The following is a 13,859-nucleotide window of genomic DNA, read 5'->3' as shown; positions in this document are numbered from 1 at the left end:
TGCTCAAATACGACAGCCCCGTGTCGGTAGATTTACTGGCACGTAAAAGAACTCCTGCGGACCAAATTCCGGCACCTCGGCGTCTCCGAAGACCTTAAATAGTAGTTAGTGGGACGTAAAACAAATAACATTATTATTAATTAAGGTACAGCCCCAGCATTTGCCTGAATCTTTGAGAGGTTGCTTAGCTCTTGGAATAAATATTGTTGTACCTATGTAACATGGTTTAAATGGTTGCAGAACCAATTCCTATGACATGTTTAATGCTATGGTGTTTGGTTTTATTCACTTCCATGGATCACTTTTAATATCATATTGCACTATTTACTAACTACATTTAGAGCAACAAGTATTGAATACAGACCCATAATATTAGTTCTCTCTATGTATCAGTGGTAGTGTCAGCCTCTGGATCCCATGATTATGGGTTCAAACTCAGCCGAAGTAGTCAGAATTTAGGAGGATTGCAAAAAATCCATTTGAAACTTCATGTTGTGTGATGTTGGTGTGTAAAAGCTCTCTGAGTCTTCATTTGGTGTTTGACAACATTAATTAAAACTCTGTCTCCCACAAGTCCAACCCCTCGTCCATGTCGTGGGAGATGGGCGTCATCAAGTGGGGGATAACCTGTGGGGGTGAAGTACAGTGGGGACTGTGTGGGCCCGGAGACCGCTACGGTAGCTGTGAAGGCCCTACAGGAATCCTGAAAAAGATGGCGGCTAATGGGGCTTTGGTGAAGTCACGACAGGCCTAGCAAGCCGGTGATGGATATTAACTTGCTTTCAAGGAAACAAGGAACGATAAGCCAGATGGATGTAACAGACGACGACCCTGGTGAGGAGCAGGATGACGAATTGGCACACTGAATATACAAACATTGACTGGAAAAGTAGAAGAGGTTGTAGACATGATGGAAAGAAGAAACCTGGATGTACTAGGGCTGGGAATGGAGGGGTGAGGGTAGGAGAGAGCTGCGGAATGGTTTTTGGTTGTACTGGATGGGAAATGATAAGGGAAAGCAAAATGGAGTAGGAATGGTAGTAAGAGATGGATTGAAGGAGGAAATAAAAGGGATAAGTGACAGGTTGATAAAAGTCAAAATAACAGTCAAAGGAAATACCTGGGAAATTGTACAAGTGTATGCTCCACAAGCAGGATGCACGCAACAAGATAAGATTGCTTTGAGGAAGAATTGGAGAGACAATTGAATGGACAAAATAATGTGGTAATGGGGGACTTGAATGCCCATGTAGGCAGGGAAAGGAAGGGTTATGAGAACGTGCTTGGAGCGGAAGGATGGGGAAATAGGAATAAGGAAGGAGAAAGACTACTGGATTTGTGCAAAATAAATGAGATGATGGTCGGGAACTCGTGGTTCAGAAAGAGAGAAAGCCATAAGATAATGTGGTATAGCAGTGACTGGTCTAGGAAATCCATTGTAGATTACATGATCTACGTCTGGGAAATGAAGAGGAATGTTATAGATATAAGGGTAATACCATCAGAGGCCTTAGATAGTGAATACAGACTACTGAGAACGATGATGGAAAGGAAGAGAACAGAGAAGCAAGAAAGATGCATAAAAATATGGAAACTGAAGGAAAAGGAAACCAAGAAAGAATACCAGGAAAAAATAAGATTGAACTTACCAACAGATACAAAAACAGGAGAGGAGTAACGGGAAAGGTTCAAGAGGACACTAGTAAAAACTTCAGAGGAAGTTTGTGGGAGAACTAGTGCCAGGAAAAGATGCAAGGAGACCCCATGGTGGGGACAAGAATAAAGCTTTCAGAGTGTGGTTTCAACAGAGGACGATGGAGACAAGACAAGAATATAAGATGAAAAAGAAAGAAGCTAAAAAGGTTGTAACAGAGGAAAAGAAAAAAATCGATGGATAAGTGGACAAACATGATGGAAGAGGATAGCAAAGGAAATAAAAAAGTACTGTATGAAATGGTCAAGAGTAAGAGGAAAGGCATGAGGGAAGATGTTATAATGATAGAAAAAAATGGAAATGAAGTGCAGGAAATGGAGAAACTCAAAGGAATGTGGAAGGAGTATTTTGAAAATTTACAAAACCCAGAAGGATGCACTGAGGAGGAAAGTAGAAGCAGGGAGGAAGTAAGAAATATGGAAGAAGAAAAAGACTTAACATGGGCAGAAGTGGAGCTAGCACTGGACAAGATGAAAGGAGGGAAAGCTCCAGGGTTAGATGTAGTGAGTATTGAGATGGTGAAGGCAGCAGGAGAGATAGGGAAACAGTGGCTTTATCTTGTGTTGAAAGTAGTATGGAAGGAAAGGAAGACCCCTGAAGATTGGAAGAAGGCAGTAATCATACCCATTTTCAAGAAGGGGAATAAAAAGAATTTAAGAACTATAGGGGAGTCGCATTAATATGCCACTGTGCAAAGGTGTTTGAAAAGATTCTGGAGAATAGAAAGAGGGTGGAAGAAAAGTTAAGAGAAGAGCAGTATGGTTTCAGATCAGGAAGGTTCACAGTAGACCTTATATTCACAGTACGTTAACTACAAGAGCGTCATTATGAATGGGGTAAGGATATTGTGATGGCCTTTGTGGGCTTATGACCATGTGTGTAGAAACAAGGTATGGGAAGCCTTGCAGAGAAAAGGTGTCGAGGAACAGACCGTAGAAAGAATGAAGGAGATGTACAATGGTCAGTTGTGTGAAAATGGGGGGAGAGAGAGAGAACAGGCTGGTTTGAGCAAAAAGGTGGATTAAAACAAGGAAGTGTTCTGTCACCTTTGCTCTTCATAGTAACAATGGATGAGATGACAAAAGTGGCAAGGAAAATTGGAGAAGGAAAAATGAAAATGATGATGTTTGCAGATGACCTGTTAGTCTGGGGAGAAAAGGAAAAGGATATCCAGGAACAGTTCGATGCTTGGGTAGGTGAGGTGGAGCAATATGGAATGAAATTTAATGCCCAAAAGAGCGAGATAGTGATCACAACTAGAAAGGAGGAGAGACCTACGAGAGGGATAATGCTTGGAGGGGAATGGCGTAGGAAGGTAGAATGTTTCAGAAGCCTGGTTTGGAGCAAGGATGTCCCTCAGAGAAGCAAAAGGGTGATATGCAGGATGTACTATATACCTATTCTGACGTATGCAGCTGAGACTTGGGTAATGAGGCAGAGAGTCGTGAATAGAATACAGGCAAGTGAAATGAAATTTTTGAGAAGTAGAATGACAGAGGAAAGGATACGAGGAGGATACGCGAAATGGAGATAACAGGAAAACAACCAAGAGGAAGACCAAGAGACAGGTGTATAAAAGGAGTGGAAGAGTGTGTACAGAGAAAAGGAGAGGAATGGGCAAGAGTGACTAGGGAGAAGTGGTGGGAAGACAAGAGGAGATGGAGAGGCTTATGTTCCAAGCAGACCCGTCCAACAGCTGGAAACCGCAGATAATGAAGATAATGAATTAAAACTGTGCCATAGATAGCCCAAGAGAGGTCAGGTTTACTCTGTTATTTGGTAGAGTACAACAAAATGTCAAAGTTGATGGCCTAAATGATGTCAACTCAAAAATGCCTGTGCCTTCTAGCTGAGGTTGTATTATTATTATTATTATTATTATTATTATTATTATTATTATTATTATTATTATTATTATTATTATTATTATAAAATATTAAACACACTTGGTGGGCTGAAGACATGTTTGGCATGTTGGATTTTGGAAATGAAAAATTACATTTCTATGGTCCCTTGATTGATTGATCGATTTGATTTATTTAGCTTCTTTCAAATGGAGAATTTAGGATACCTGACACTCTCTTACACTTAACTGCATGTACAACACTTATCTTTGCATACATTAGTCTGTAATCTAGTGGAGATGCAATATACTAACATACTCACTCCTCTCACATGTATAAAAGAAAATATTATTCTGTACATTAACCAATATGAATAATGATGCTAAAAAAGCCCACACAGAAACACACACATTCCCCTATACACCACCTCTTTCCAATTAGGTCTGCATGTGCAAGAGAAACACTGTCCGACTCATTGGCTGAATGGTCAGCGTTGAGGCCTTCGGTTCAGAGGGCCTGGGTTCGATTCCCGGACGGGTCAGGAGTTTGAATCGCTTCTGATTAATTCATCTGGCCCGGGGATTGGGTGTTTGTGTTTGTCTCAACACTCTCCTCTTCATATTCAAGCAACACACACTACACTACCAACTACCACAGAAACAGATTATGTCCCCCCATATAGGGTTGGCATCAGCGGCTTCAGGGTGACCTCGATAATGTTGTGAGATGGGCGGTGGGCAATGGTATGATGATAAACGGAGTTAAGTCAGGTTGTGAGTTTCACAAATAGGAAAAACCCTCTCAGTTTTAATTACTGCATTGATGGGGTGAAAGTTCCTTTTGGGGATCATTGTAAGTACCTAGGTGTTAATATAAGAAAAGACCTTCATTGGGGTAATCACATAAATATGATTGTTAATAAAGGGTACAGATCTCTGCACGTGGTTATGAGGGTATTTAGGGGTTGTAGTAAGGATGTAAAGGAGAGGGCATATAAGTCTCTGGTAAGACCCCAACTAGAGTATGGTTCCAGTGTATGGGACCCTCGCCAGGATTACTTGATTCAAGAACTGGAAAAATCCAAAGAAAAGTAGCTCGATTCGTTCTGGATGATTTCTGACAAAAGAGTAGCGTTACAAAAATGTTGCAAAGTTTGAGCTGGGAAGAACTGGGAGAAACGAGACGAGCTGCTCGATTAAGTGGTATGTGATTGGAATAATGGCGGTGAGTTGTTTGTTGGATTGACCACCTAGTCGGTGGAGTGAGTCGTTGTCTTGGATGATTTGCATTGATCTGTTAGCTAGGAGTGCTGCATGTTTCGCGTAGTATGATGGCGTCATCGGCCATTGTCTTGGCCTCGGAATGAAAATAAGCACTTGATTATGTATCTTCAAGATTTTAAAAATTAATTTCATCTTATTATATGTTAATCAAGTGCTTATTTTTATTCCGAGGTTGGGACAATGGCATGATAGTTCCTTCATGCTGGGCGAAGCGTGTGCCATTTTTGGTTGGTGGATCAATGTGGGTCGTCCGGGACAGTGGCTTGCTGTGTTGATTGGGTGGTCGATTTGATAAGTAGCTTACTGTTATTATTCTAATCAAATATCATCAATATGAACCAAAAATGATACTTATTACATGTAATAAGTGGTATGTTCCGAGCTGTCAGTGGAGAGATGGCGTGGGAGGACATCAGTAGACGAATAAGTTTGATTGGTGTCTTTAAAAAAGTAGGAAAGATCACAATATGAAGATAAAGTTGGAATTCAGGAGTACAAATTGGGGCAAATATTCATTTATAGGGATGGGAGTTAGGGATTGGAATAACTTACCAAGGGAAACTTTCAAAAATTTTCCAATTTCTTTGCGATCATTTAAGAAAAGGCTTGGAAAACAACAGATGGGTAATCTGCCACCTGAGCGTCTGCCCTAAATGCAGATCAGTAGTGATTGATTGATTGATTGATTGATTGATTGATTAAAGAAACTAGCACGTTACTTGCATTTTACTGCACAGACTAGTAGCAAGACTGGTGGCGGATGGGGTTTCTCAGCGAGGCATGTCTCTCTCTGATGTCGTAAACTGAGCATAGCCGAAGCGTTCTGAATACAGAAATCCCTGTTGTAGGCAACCTCTTCTACCAACCTTGTGTCTAGATGGCCCCTCAATGAATGTCAAAGCCTGCCTTCCCAAGCTGGCAAGCAGTAATAAGCTCTTCAGGGGTTTAGTTGGCATGAATATAGGAGAGGGGCTGGTGAAGAGAAAGCCGATCTATTAGAAGACAGCAGTGTATGAAGATATTCTTGTCCTTTTGTGTTTTCTTTCAATTTTTTTTTTTCTTTTTCTCACACTGATCTGTCATTGTGTTTTTCCTATTATATGTTCCTTTTGATATTCTGTCACACTATATATTGTTTGAACCTGTTTGTTCCTTTCCATTACTTACATTTCGTGACGTAGATATTCATCTCCTTTTAATTCTTGTTTAATTGCAGACAGAAGTACACTTTAAATCAGCTTGCGCAGGATTCAACCGTTAACTTGATTAAGAAAGTCCTAGAACAACGGGTATATATTGCTGAGGTGTATGTTGATACTGTAGGACCACCTGAAAAATACCAAGTAAGTGTGATTTTCCATCTGTGTGGTAAAGTTTTAATCAACATGAGTGCAATGTTTAAAGTTTGCTCACAAATATAATTTCAAGTTCAATTCTGCAATTGTCATCCATCATTTAAAGCAGATAATTTATTTTAGCTTGTATTTGCTTCATATTTAATACAATTAGTGTACTGTTATTCACTGCAAACCTCTCCATTTTGAGGAAGCAGGCATTTGTGTTATTAGATCATACTCTACCTTAATCACTTGTAACAGCTATAATTATATTCACTGGGCGAGTTGGCCGTGCGGTTAGGGGCGCACGGCTGTGAGCTTGCATCCAGGAGATAGTGGGTTCGAATGCCACTATCGGCAGCCCTGAAGATGGTTTTCCATGGTTTCCCATTTTCATACAAGGCAAATGCTGAGGATATACCTTAATTAAAGCCACGGCCACTTCCTTCCAACTCCCAGGCCTTTCCTATCCCATCGCCGCCATAAGACCTATCTGTGTCGGTACGTCGTAAAGCCACTAGCAAAAAATATATATATTCATAATTTGCACCAGGAAAAATATGGGGCTGTACTTTATTCAAGGTCATGGCCGCTTCCTTCCCAATCTCAACCCTTTTCTATCCTTGAGTTGCCGAAAGCCTTCAGTTTGTTAGTGCAACTACGTTAAACCACTAGCAAATAAAACAAAAAACTCAGTAAAAACTCATTAAGACGTTTCTGCAAAGGACAACAAAAATGAAAGTGTTAAGCGAGAAAACGTACTACTGAATGTACAAATAAAAACTATCCAACAGGGATATGGAAACACTAGCTATGATTTTTTCCGACATGAAGGCATTTTACGTCGTATACCTGTGGGTACGGGGAAACTATATCCACCATTTCTGAGGATGAGAGGAAAGTATTAAAAGGTGTGAAAAACACGAGAACAAATATCAAAACCTTTTCTGCTGGGGCTTATAAAATAAGTGCACTGAACGGTGTGAGAAACACCAAACAATCAAATATGAAAACATATGCATGGGGGCAAATAAAAATATCCAAGTATTATTGCAGATGACACTCTTTCTATAAGGAATGTTAGTAGAAACCTTTCATTTTGGAGCAATGGGTTATAAAACATTATTTTCTGATCACACTCTTAAATGAATTGGATGCTACATTTGGCCATGTGCGACTGCAACAGTACAGAATGACTTTGGCTGCCATTTTGAGAAACTTTGACCAATTCGAATCGATTGATTCAAAACTCAAAAGGTGCGAGTTCAGCATTCGCAACCTCTGTGCACTTGATGACGCAGATGCCAGTACACTTTCTGAAAGACTTTAATGTTGTCTTCATTAGAAAGGAATTTCAATTCTTCGGTATGCATACCTAGGCTATCACAAAACAAATATGCACCATGCTAGTAAATTTCACACGATTATGTTCCTAAGCCAGATGTAGGCTACAGTATCACGCGAAAAACTTCACTGTACCATTCAACACTAAATTAATATCTAATGTCTGAATGGAGTACAAGCACAAATAGGCTCACTTTTTCCGTAATCACGCAATTGTGGCGACGACTCTTACTTGAGTTGTAAATCACGTTTCTTTCACAAGGGATGACAAATACTATTTTCAGGGCTAGGAAAGGTGTGATCGTACTCATAGTAAGCGGTAATAGTGAAAATTTGTGATGTGATGTGTGTGTTTATATGTTCCTAATCCTGATTAAGGCTACCGTATCGCACAACAAACATTCGCTACACTTCACTGTACCACTCGGTGCAAAAGAAATTTCTAACTTCTGAATGGAATCTGAAATATAAGCACAAGTTGACGCACTGTGTTATTCAGCAAAATAGAACATTCCTGAGGCCAACAGCTTGCTCCCTGAACGTGGAACCTATCCTGTGAAGTTCAGGAATTTAAGGCCTTTTCCGTAATCACGCAACTGTAGTGACGGATTTTACCTGAGTTCGAAATCACGTTTGTTTCACAGGGGATGATGGATAAAATTTTCAGGGCTAGGAAAAATGTGATAGTACTAAGCAGTAATCACGAAAATTCATGACATGATAAGTGAGGTATTTTTATATAGATTTAATATTATAAAAATCGGGACTACAAACTTAAGACGCGCTAAGCGGGAAAACATGTTAATGAGGAACGCACTAACGAGGTTTGTCTGTATATTCATAAAACAAATATTAATGCTTTTGCTTAGCACTTCGGAACTGATAATCTCGCAGTGCTCGTATCACCCTGCACAGAATGGCCAATAAGCTGTTGTCCCTAGAATACTGTGTGTGACTTGGATCATATAGATGCTAGATTACAGTACAGTTTTTGTAAATACTTCTACTACCAGTGGAAAGGTTGTTGCATGAGGTTAATAGATATTTTGGTTACAAATCTGAACATAGAATAATACAAGTTAAAAGAAACGGAAGCACCAACCTGCCAAATAAGAATGCTTTCCATATGCTAGATGAAATGTTTTCTTGCTTGTTAAAATTAATAGTGAACTAAATACATTACCCTCTTTCCTATATACCATATAATCCTGAGTACCACTCACCACCAAATAAAACCTGCACACAGAATTTCTAATGACAAAATTTGGTGAAGAAAAATCGCATGTTTACTGATCAGTTTTACTAAATATAGAAAAATGGGTCACAAAATTGCCAATTTCAAACTCTTTGCATACATTGCAAACTCTGGATCACAAACACTCGTATTAGCACACCTTTAAATCCAAAACCGGTTTTTGGACTCTTAAGGTCAATCATCAGTGTTAAAATTTTAACAATATTTAAGTCCACATGAGTATGTCGTCAAGATGTTTTAAATAAGTTTAAAAAAAGTTAAAGTGGAGCCCTGTTGAGATCATCTCTACTCAATCAACAGCATGAACACAAGGATAAGCCAGCCCTTCCTATGGTATGTCACATCTTATAAGTTGTAAATTTATACGATTTGCATGCTCTTACTCTTTTTTTTTTTCTTTTTTTAAAAGTTGATCTCAACAGGGCTCCGTTTTAACTTTCTTAAACATTTTAAAACTCATTTTGATGACACACTCATATGGACTTGAATGTTGTAAACAATTTGAACACTGATGATGGTCCTTAGAGTCCAAACACCGGCTTTAGATTTATAATAGTGTACCGATACAACTGAATAATAATTATAATTATAATTATAATAATAATAATAATAATAAATGCACATTCATGTAGCAATGGAATTAGAAAATAACTAATATATTGGCCACAGTAGGGAAAACATCCACAAAAACTTTCATTTTTTAACAAAATGATTGCCGCTTCACTCTGATTTTAATGCCTTTGTTAAAAATCTTTTCCTACTTTTTCAAAAAAAATCATCTGGCACACTACTAGGTTTCACTAACACAGAAGTGAGCAAGTTTCCTGGCTGCTTACAAGTCGTGGTCGACATAAAACTGCTGTTGCCACATGGACACGCATACTGAACAGTGGATTATGAGACCATGAAATGAAAGTCTTGAATATGACCGAACCAAGTGAGTTGGCCGTGCGGTTAGGGCCGCGCAGCTGTGAGCTTGCATTCAAGAGACGGTGGGATCAAACCACACTGTTTGCTGTCCTGATGATGGTTTTCCATTGTTTCCCATTTTCACACCATGCAAATGCTGTTACAAGTGACTGCGGCTTTTGCAGAAATAAAAAAAGTTGGTAAGTAAATGTGTTTTTTTTTCTTTTTAGAATTTTGTCTTTAGAAATTCAAGTGTGTGGGTCTCATTTGGTGGTGGGTGGTATTCGGTATTACACAGTAAGTGAAAAATTGCTCATTTAAACCACTTTACAAGTAATGAAATATTGGTATCACTGAAAACGTCTGAGATATAAAACTACAGTAGAAGTCCGTTATAGCGAGAAATCATAATGGCGAATACTTCACTCACTATAACGGATTGTCGTTATCTTATTTTTCGTAAAAGTTGGGAAAAACCTCATACACAGTGAAATCTGTATGAAACGGCAATCGGTTTGTTCAAAACTTGTGTTTTCGCGGATGGTATCTACACTGCGGCTTACTCGTTTGTTATTTTTCGAAATCTCATAGTGCGTGAAGGTTTGTTTAATTTAATTCTGTAAAAAGTTATAGTACCACTACAGAGGCAAACGTTTCAGATTTCTTCTTCAAACAACGTCACCGGATGCAGCACGGGTGAAGTTTAAGAAAGCGGAGATTGTTATTAGTGGAATACTGTGTAGAAGGGGGATACTGACTGGAGGGTGATTGGGGATTTAAATGAGACTATGGAGTGGGTATGTGGGAAACTGGGAGTGAAATTTCTAGATCCAAATGGGTGGGTAGGAGAAAGGGATCTGCGCTCAGATGGCCTTCATTTAAACCGCAGTGGTACGTATAAGTTAGGAAATTTGTTTGGAAGGGTAATAGGGAGGTACATTCAGGGAAACGGGATGGCCTAGGGAGCGGTGATAAGGGAACAGGGAACTGGAAATCAAGTAGGGATGACATAAAATTGTTAGTGTTGAACTGTAGAAGTATTGTAAGGAAAGGAATAGAATTAAGTAATTTAATAGATATATATTCATCAGATATTGTAATAGGAGTTGAATCATGGCTGAGAAATGATATAATGGATGCAGAAATTTTCTCACGGCACTGGAGTGTGTATCGTAGAGATAGGATAGGAAGGGTGGGAGGTGGAGTGTTCATTCTGGTGAAAGAAGAATTTGTAAGCTACGAAAAAGTTAAAGATGAGACACATGAAATTCTAGGTGTAAGGCTCATTTCTAAAGATAATAGGCAACTTGATATATTTGGAGTGTACAGATCGGGAAAGGGTAGCACTGACGCGGATTCAGAATTATTTGATAGGATAGTCAGCTATGTGGGAAACGACATGGAAAGAAATGTGATTGTAGCGGGAGATCTGAATTTGCCAGATGTCAATTGGGAAGGAAATGCGAACGACAGGAAGCATGACCAACAAATGGCAAATAAGTTAATATGGGAAGGACAGCTGATTCAGAAAGTGATGGAACCAACCAGAGGGAAAAATATCCTGGATGTCGTGCTAACAAAACCAGATGAGCTCTATAGGGAAACTGAAGTAATAGATGGTATTAGTGATCATGAAGCTGTTTTTGTGGTAGTTAAAAATAAATGTGATAGAAAGGAAGGTCTTAAAAGTAGGACTGTTAGGCAGTACCACATGGCTGATAAAGCAGGCATGAGGCAGTTTCTAAAAAGTAGCTATGATCGGTGGAAAACGGTAAATATAAATGTAAACAGACTTTGGGATGGGTTTAAAGAAATTGTTGAGGAATGCGAAAACAGGTTTGTACCATTAAGGGTGGTAAGGAATGGTAAAGACCCACCTTATTATAATAGAGAAATAAAGAGACTAAGAAGGAGGTGCAGACTGGAAAGAAATAGAGTTAGAAATGGCTGTGGAAGTAAGGAGAAATTGAAGGAACTTACTAGAAAATTGAATCTAGCAAAGAAGGCAGCTAAGGATAATATGATGGCAAGCATAATTGGCAGTCATACGAATTTTAGTGAAAAATGGAAGGGTATGTATAGGTATTTTAAGGCGGAAACAGGTTCCAAGAAGGACATTCCAGGAATAATTAATGAACAAGGGGAGTGTGTATGTGAGGATCTTCAAAAGGCAGAAGTATTCAGTCAGCAGTATGTAAAGATTGTTGGTTACAAGGATAATGTCGCGATAGAGGAGGAGACTAAGGCCAAAGAAGTAATAAAATTTACATATGATAACAATGACATTTACAATAAGATACAAAAGTTGAAAACTAGAAAAGCGACTGGAATTGATCAGATTTCTGGGGATATACTAAAGACAATGGGTTGGGATATAGTACCATATCTGAAGTACTTATTTGATTATTGTTTGGTCGGAGGAGCTATACCAGATGAATGGAGAGTTGCTATAGTTGCCCCTGTGTATAAAGGAAAGGGTGATAGACATAAAGCTGAAAATTACAGGCCAGTAAGTTTGACATGCATTGTATGTAAGCTTTGGGAAGGCATTCTTTCTGATTATATTAGAAATGTTTGTGAAATTAATAACTTGTTCGATAGAAGGCAATTCGGTTTTAGGAAAGGTTATTCCACTGAAGCTCAACTTGTAGGATTCCAGCAAGATATAGCAGATACCTTGGATTCAGGAGGTCAAATGGACTGTATCGCGATTGACCTGTCTAAAGCATTTGATAGGGTGGATCATGGGAGACTACTGGCAAAAATGAGTGCAATTGGACTAGACAAAAGAGTGACTGAATGGGTTGCTATATTTCTAGAAAATAGATCTCAGAGAATTAGAGTAGGTGAAGCTTTATCCGACCCTGTAATAATTAAGAGGGGAATTCCTCAAGGCAGTATTATCGGACCTTTATGTTTTCTTATATATATAAATGATATGAGTAAAGGAGTGGAATCGGAGGTAAGGCTTTTTGCGGATGATGTTATTCTCTATAGAGTGATAAATAAGTTACAAGACTGTGAGCAACTGCAACGTGACCTCGAAAATGTTGTGAGATGGACAGCAGGCAATGGTATGTTGATAAACGGGGTTAAAAGTCAGGTTGTGAGTTTTACAAGTAGGAAAAGTCCTCTCAGTTTTAATTACTGTGTTGATGGGGTGAAAGTTCCTTTTGGGGATCATTGTAAGTATCTAGGTGTTAATATAAGGAAAGATCTTCATTGGGGTAATCACATAAATGGGATTGTAAATAAAGGGTACAGATCTCTGCACATGGTTATGAGGGTGTTTAGGGGTTGTAGTAAGGATGTAAAGGAGAGGGCATATAAGTCTCTGGTAAGACCCCAACTAGAGTATGGTTCCAGTGTATGGGACCCTCACCAGGATTACCTGATTCAAGAACTGGAAAAAATCCAAAGAAAAGCAGCTCGATTTGTTCTGGGCGATTTCCGACAAAAGAGTAGCGTTACAAAAATGTTGCAATGTTTGGGTTGGGAAGAATTGAGAGAAAGAAGAAGAGATGCTCGACTAAGTGGTATGTTCCGGGCTGTCAGCGGAGAGATGGCGTGGAATGACATTAGTAGACGAATAAGTTTGAATGGCGTTTATAAAAGTAGGAAAGATCACAATATGAAGATAAAGTTGGAATTCAAGAGGACAAACTGGGGCAAATATTCATTTATAGGAAGGGGAGTTAGGGATTGGAATAACTTACCAAGAGAGATGTTCAATAAATTTCCAATTTCTTTGAAATCATTTAGGAAAAGGCTAGGAAAACAACAAATAGGGAATCTGCCACCTGGGCGACTGCCCTAAATGCAGATCAGTATTGATTGATTGATATTGATTGATTGAACCTAACTGTATATACATCATGAAAACATATTTCAAACGCGCGTAGAGAAATAATTCCTTGCTACAAATTTACTTGGGAATGGCCGTTCCAAAATATGACTAGACACAAGAAATTATAAACTATCCTGTGAAATCAGTGATGTACCTTGCCATACCTTGAGGTGTATCACATTCTTACTTAATTTCAGTATGTAGTAAAATTAAACCATAGTTTACTTCAGCCTTTATTTCCAACGAGTTAACAACTGCTTTCGGCCACATCATTTATGCATTTATTATCCTCTTTCGTTTTGAATTTTCTTTACAGAACAGTAGTC

The 13,859-nt window shown here is 38.8% G+C and overlaps 1 protein-coding gene across 2 annotated transcripts in view; it reads left to right on the top strand.

Moving 5' to 3' along the window:
* The window catches only part of LOC136862853 (ribonuclease H2 subunit A), a 159,629-nt gene that overhangs the window by 67,898 nt on the left and 77,872 nt on the right, over positions 1-13,859 (top strand). For both annotated transcript variants that reach the window (XM_067139117.2, XM_067139116.2), the window contains exon 3: positions 6,058-6,184. In XM_067139117.2, the coding sequence (XP_066995218.2) occupies positions 6,058-6,184 (127 nt within the window). The remainder of the gene's footprint in view (positions 1-6,057; positions 6,185-13,859) is intronic.

Source organism: Anabrus simplex, chromosome 2, assembly GCF_040414725.1.
Source record: "Anabrus simplex isolate iqAnaSimp1 chromosome 2, ASM4041472v1, whole genome shotgun sequence".
Taxonomy (NCBI): domain Eukaryota; kingdom Metazoa; phylum Arthropoda; class Insecta; order Orthoptera; family Tettigoniidae; genus Anabrus; species Anabrus simplex.
The sequence above is the reverse complement of the archived record's forward strand: the minus strand, read 5'-3'. Positions and strand labels throughout refer to the sequence as shown.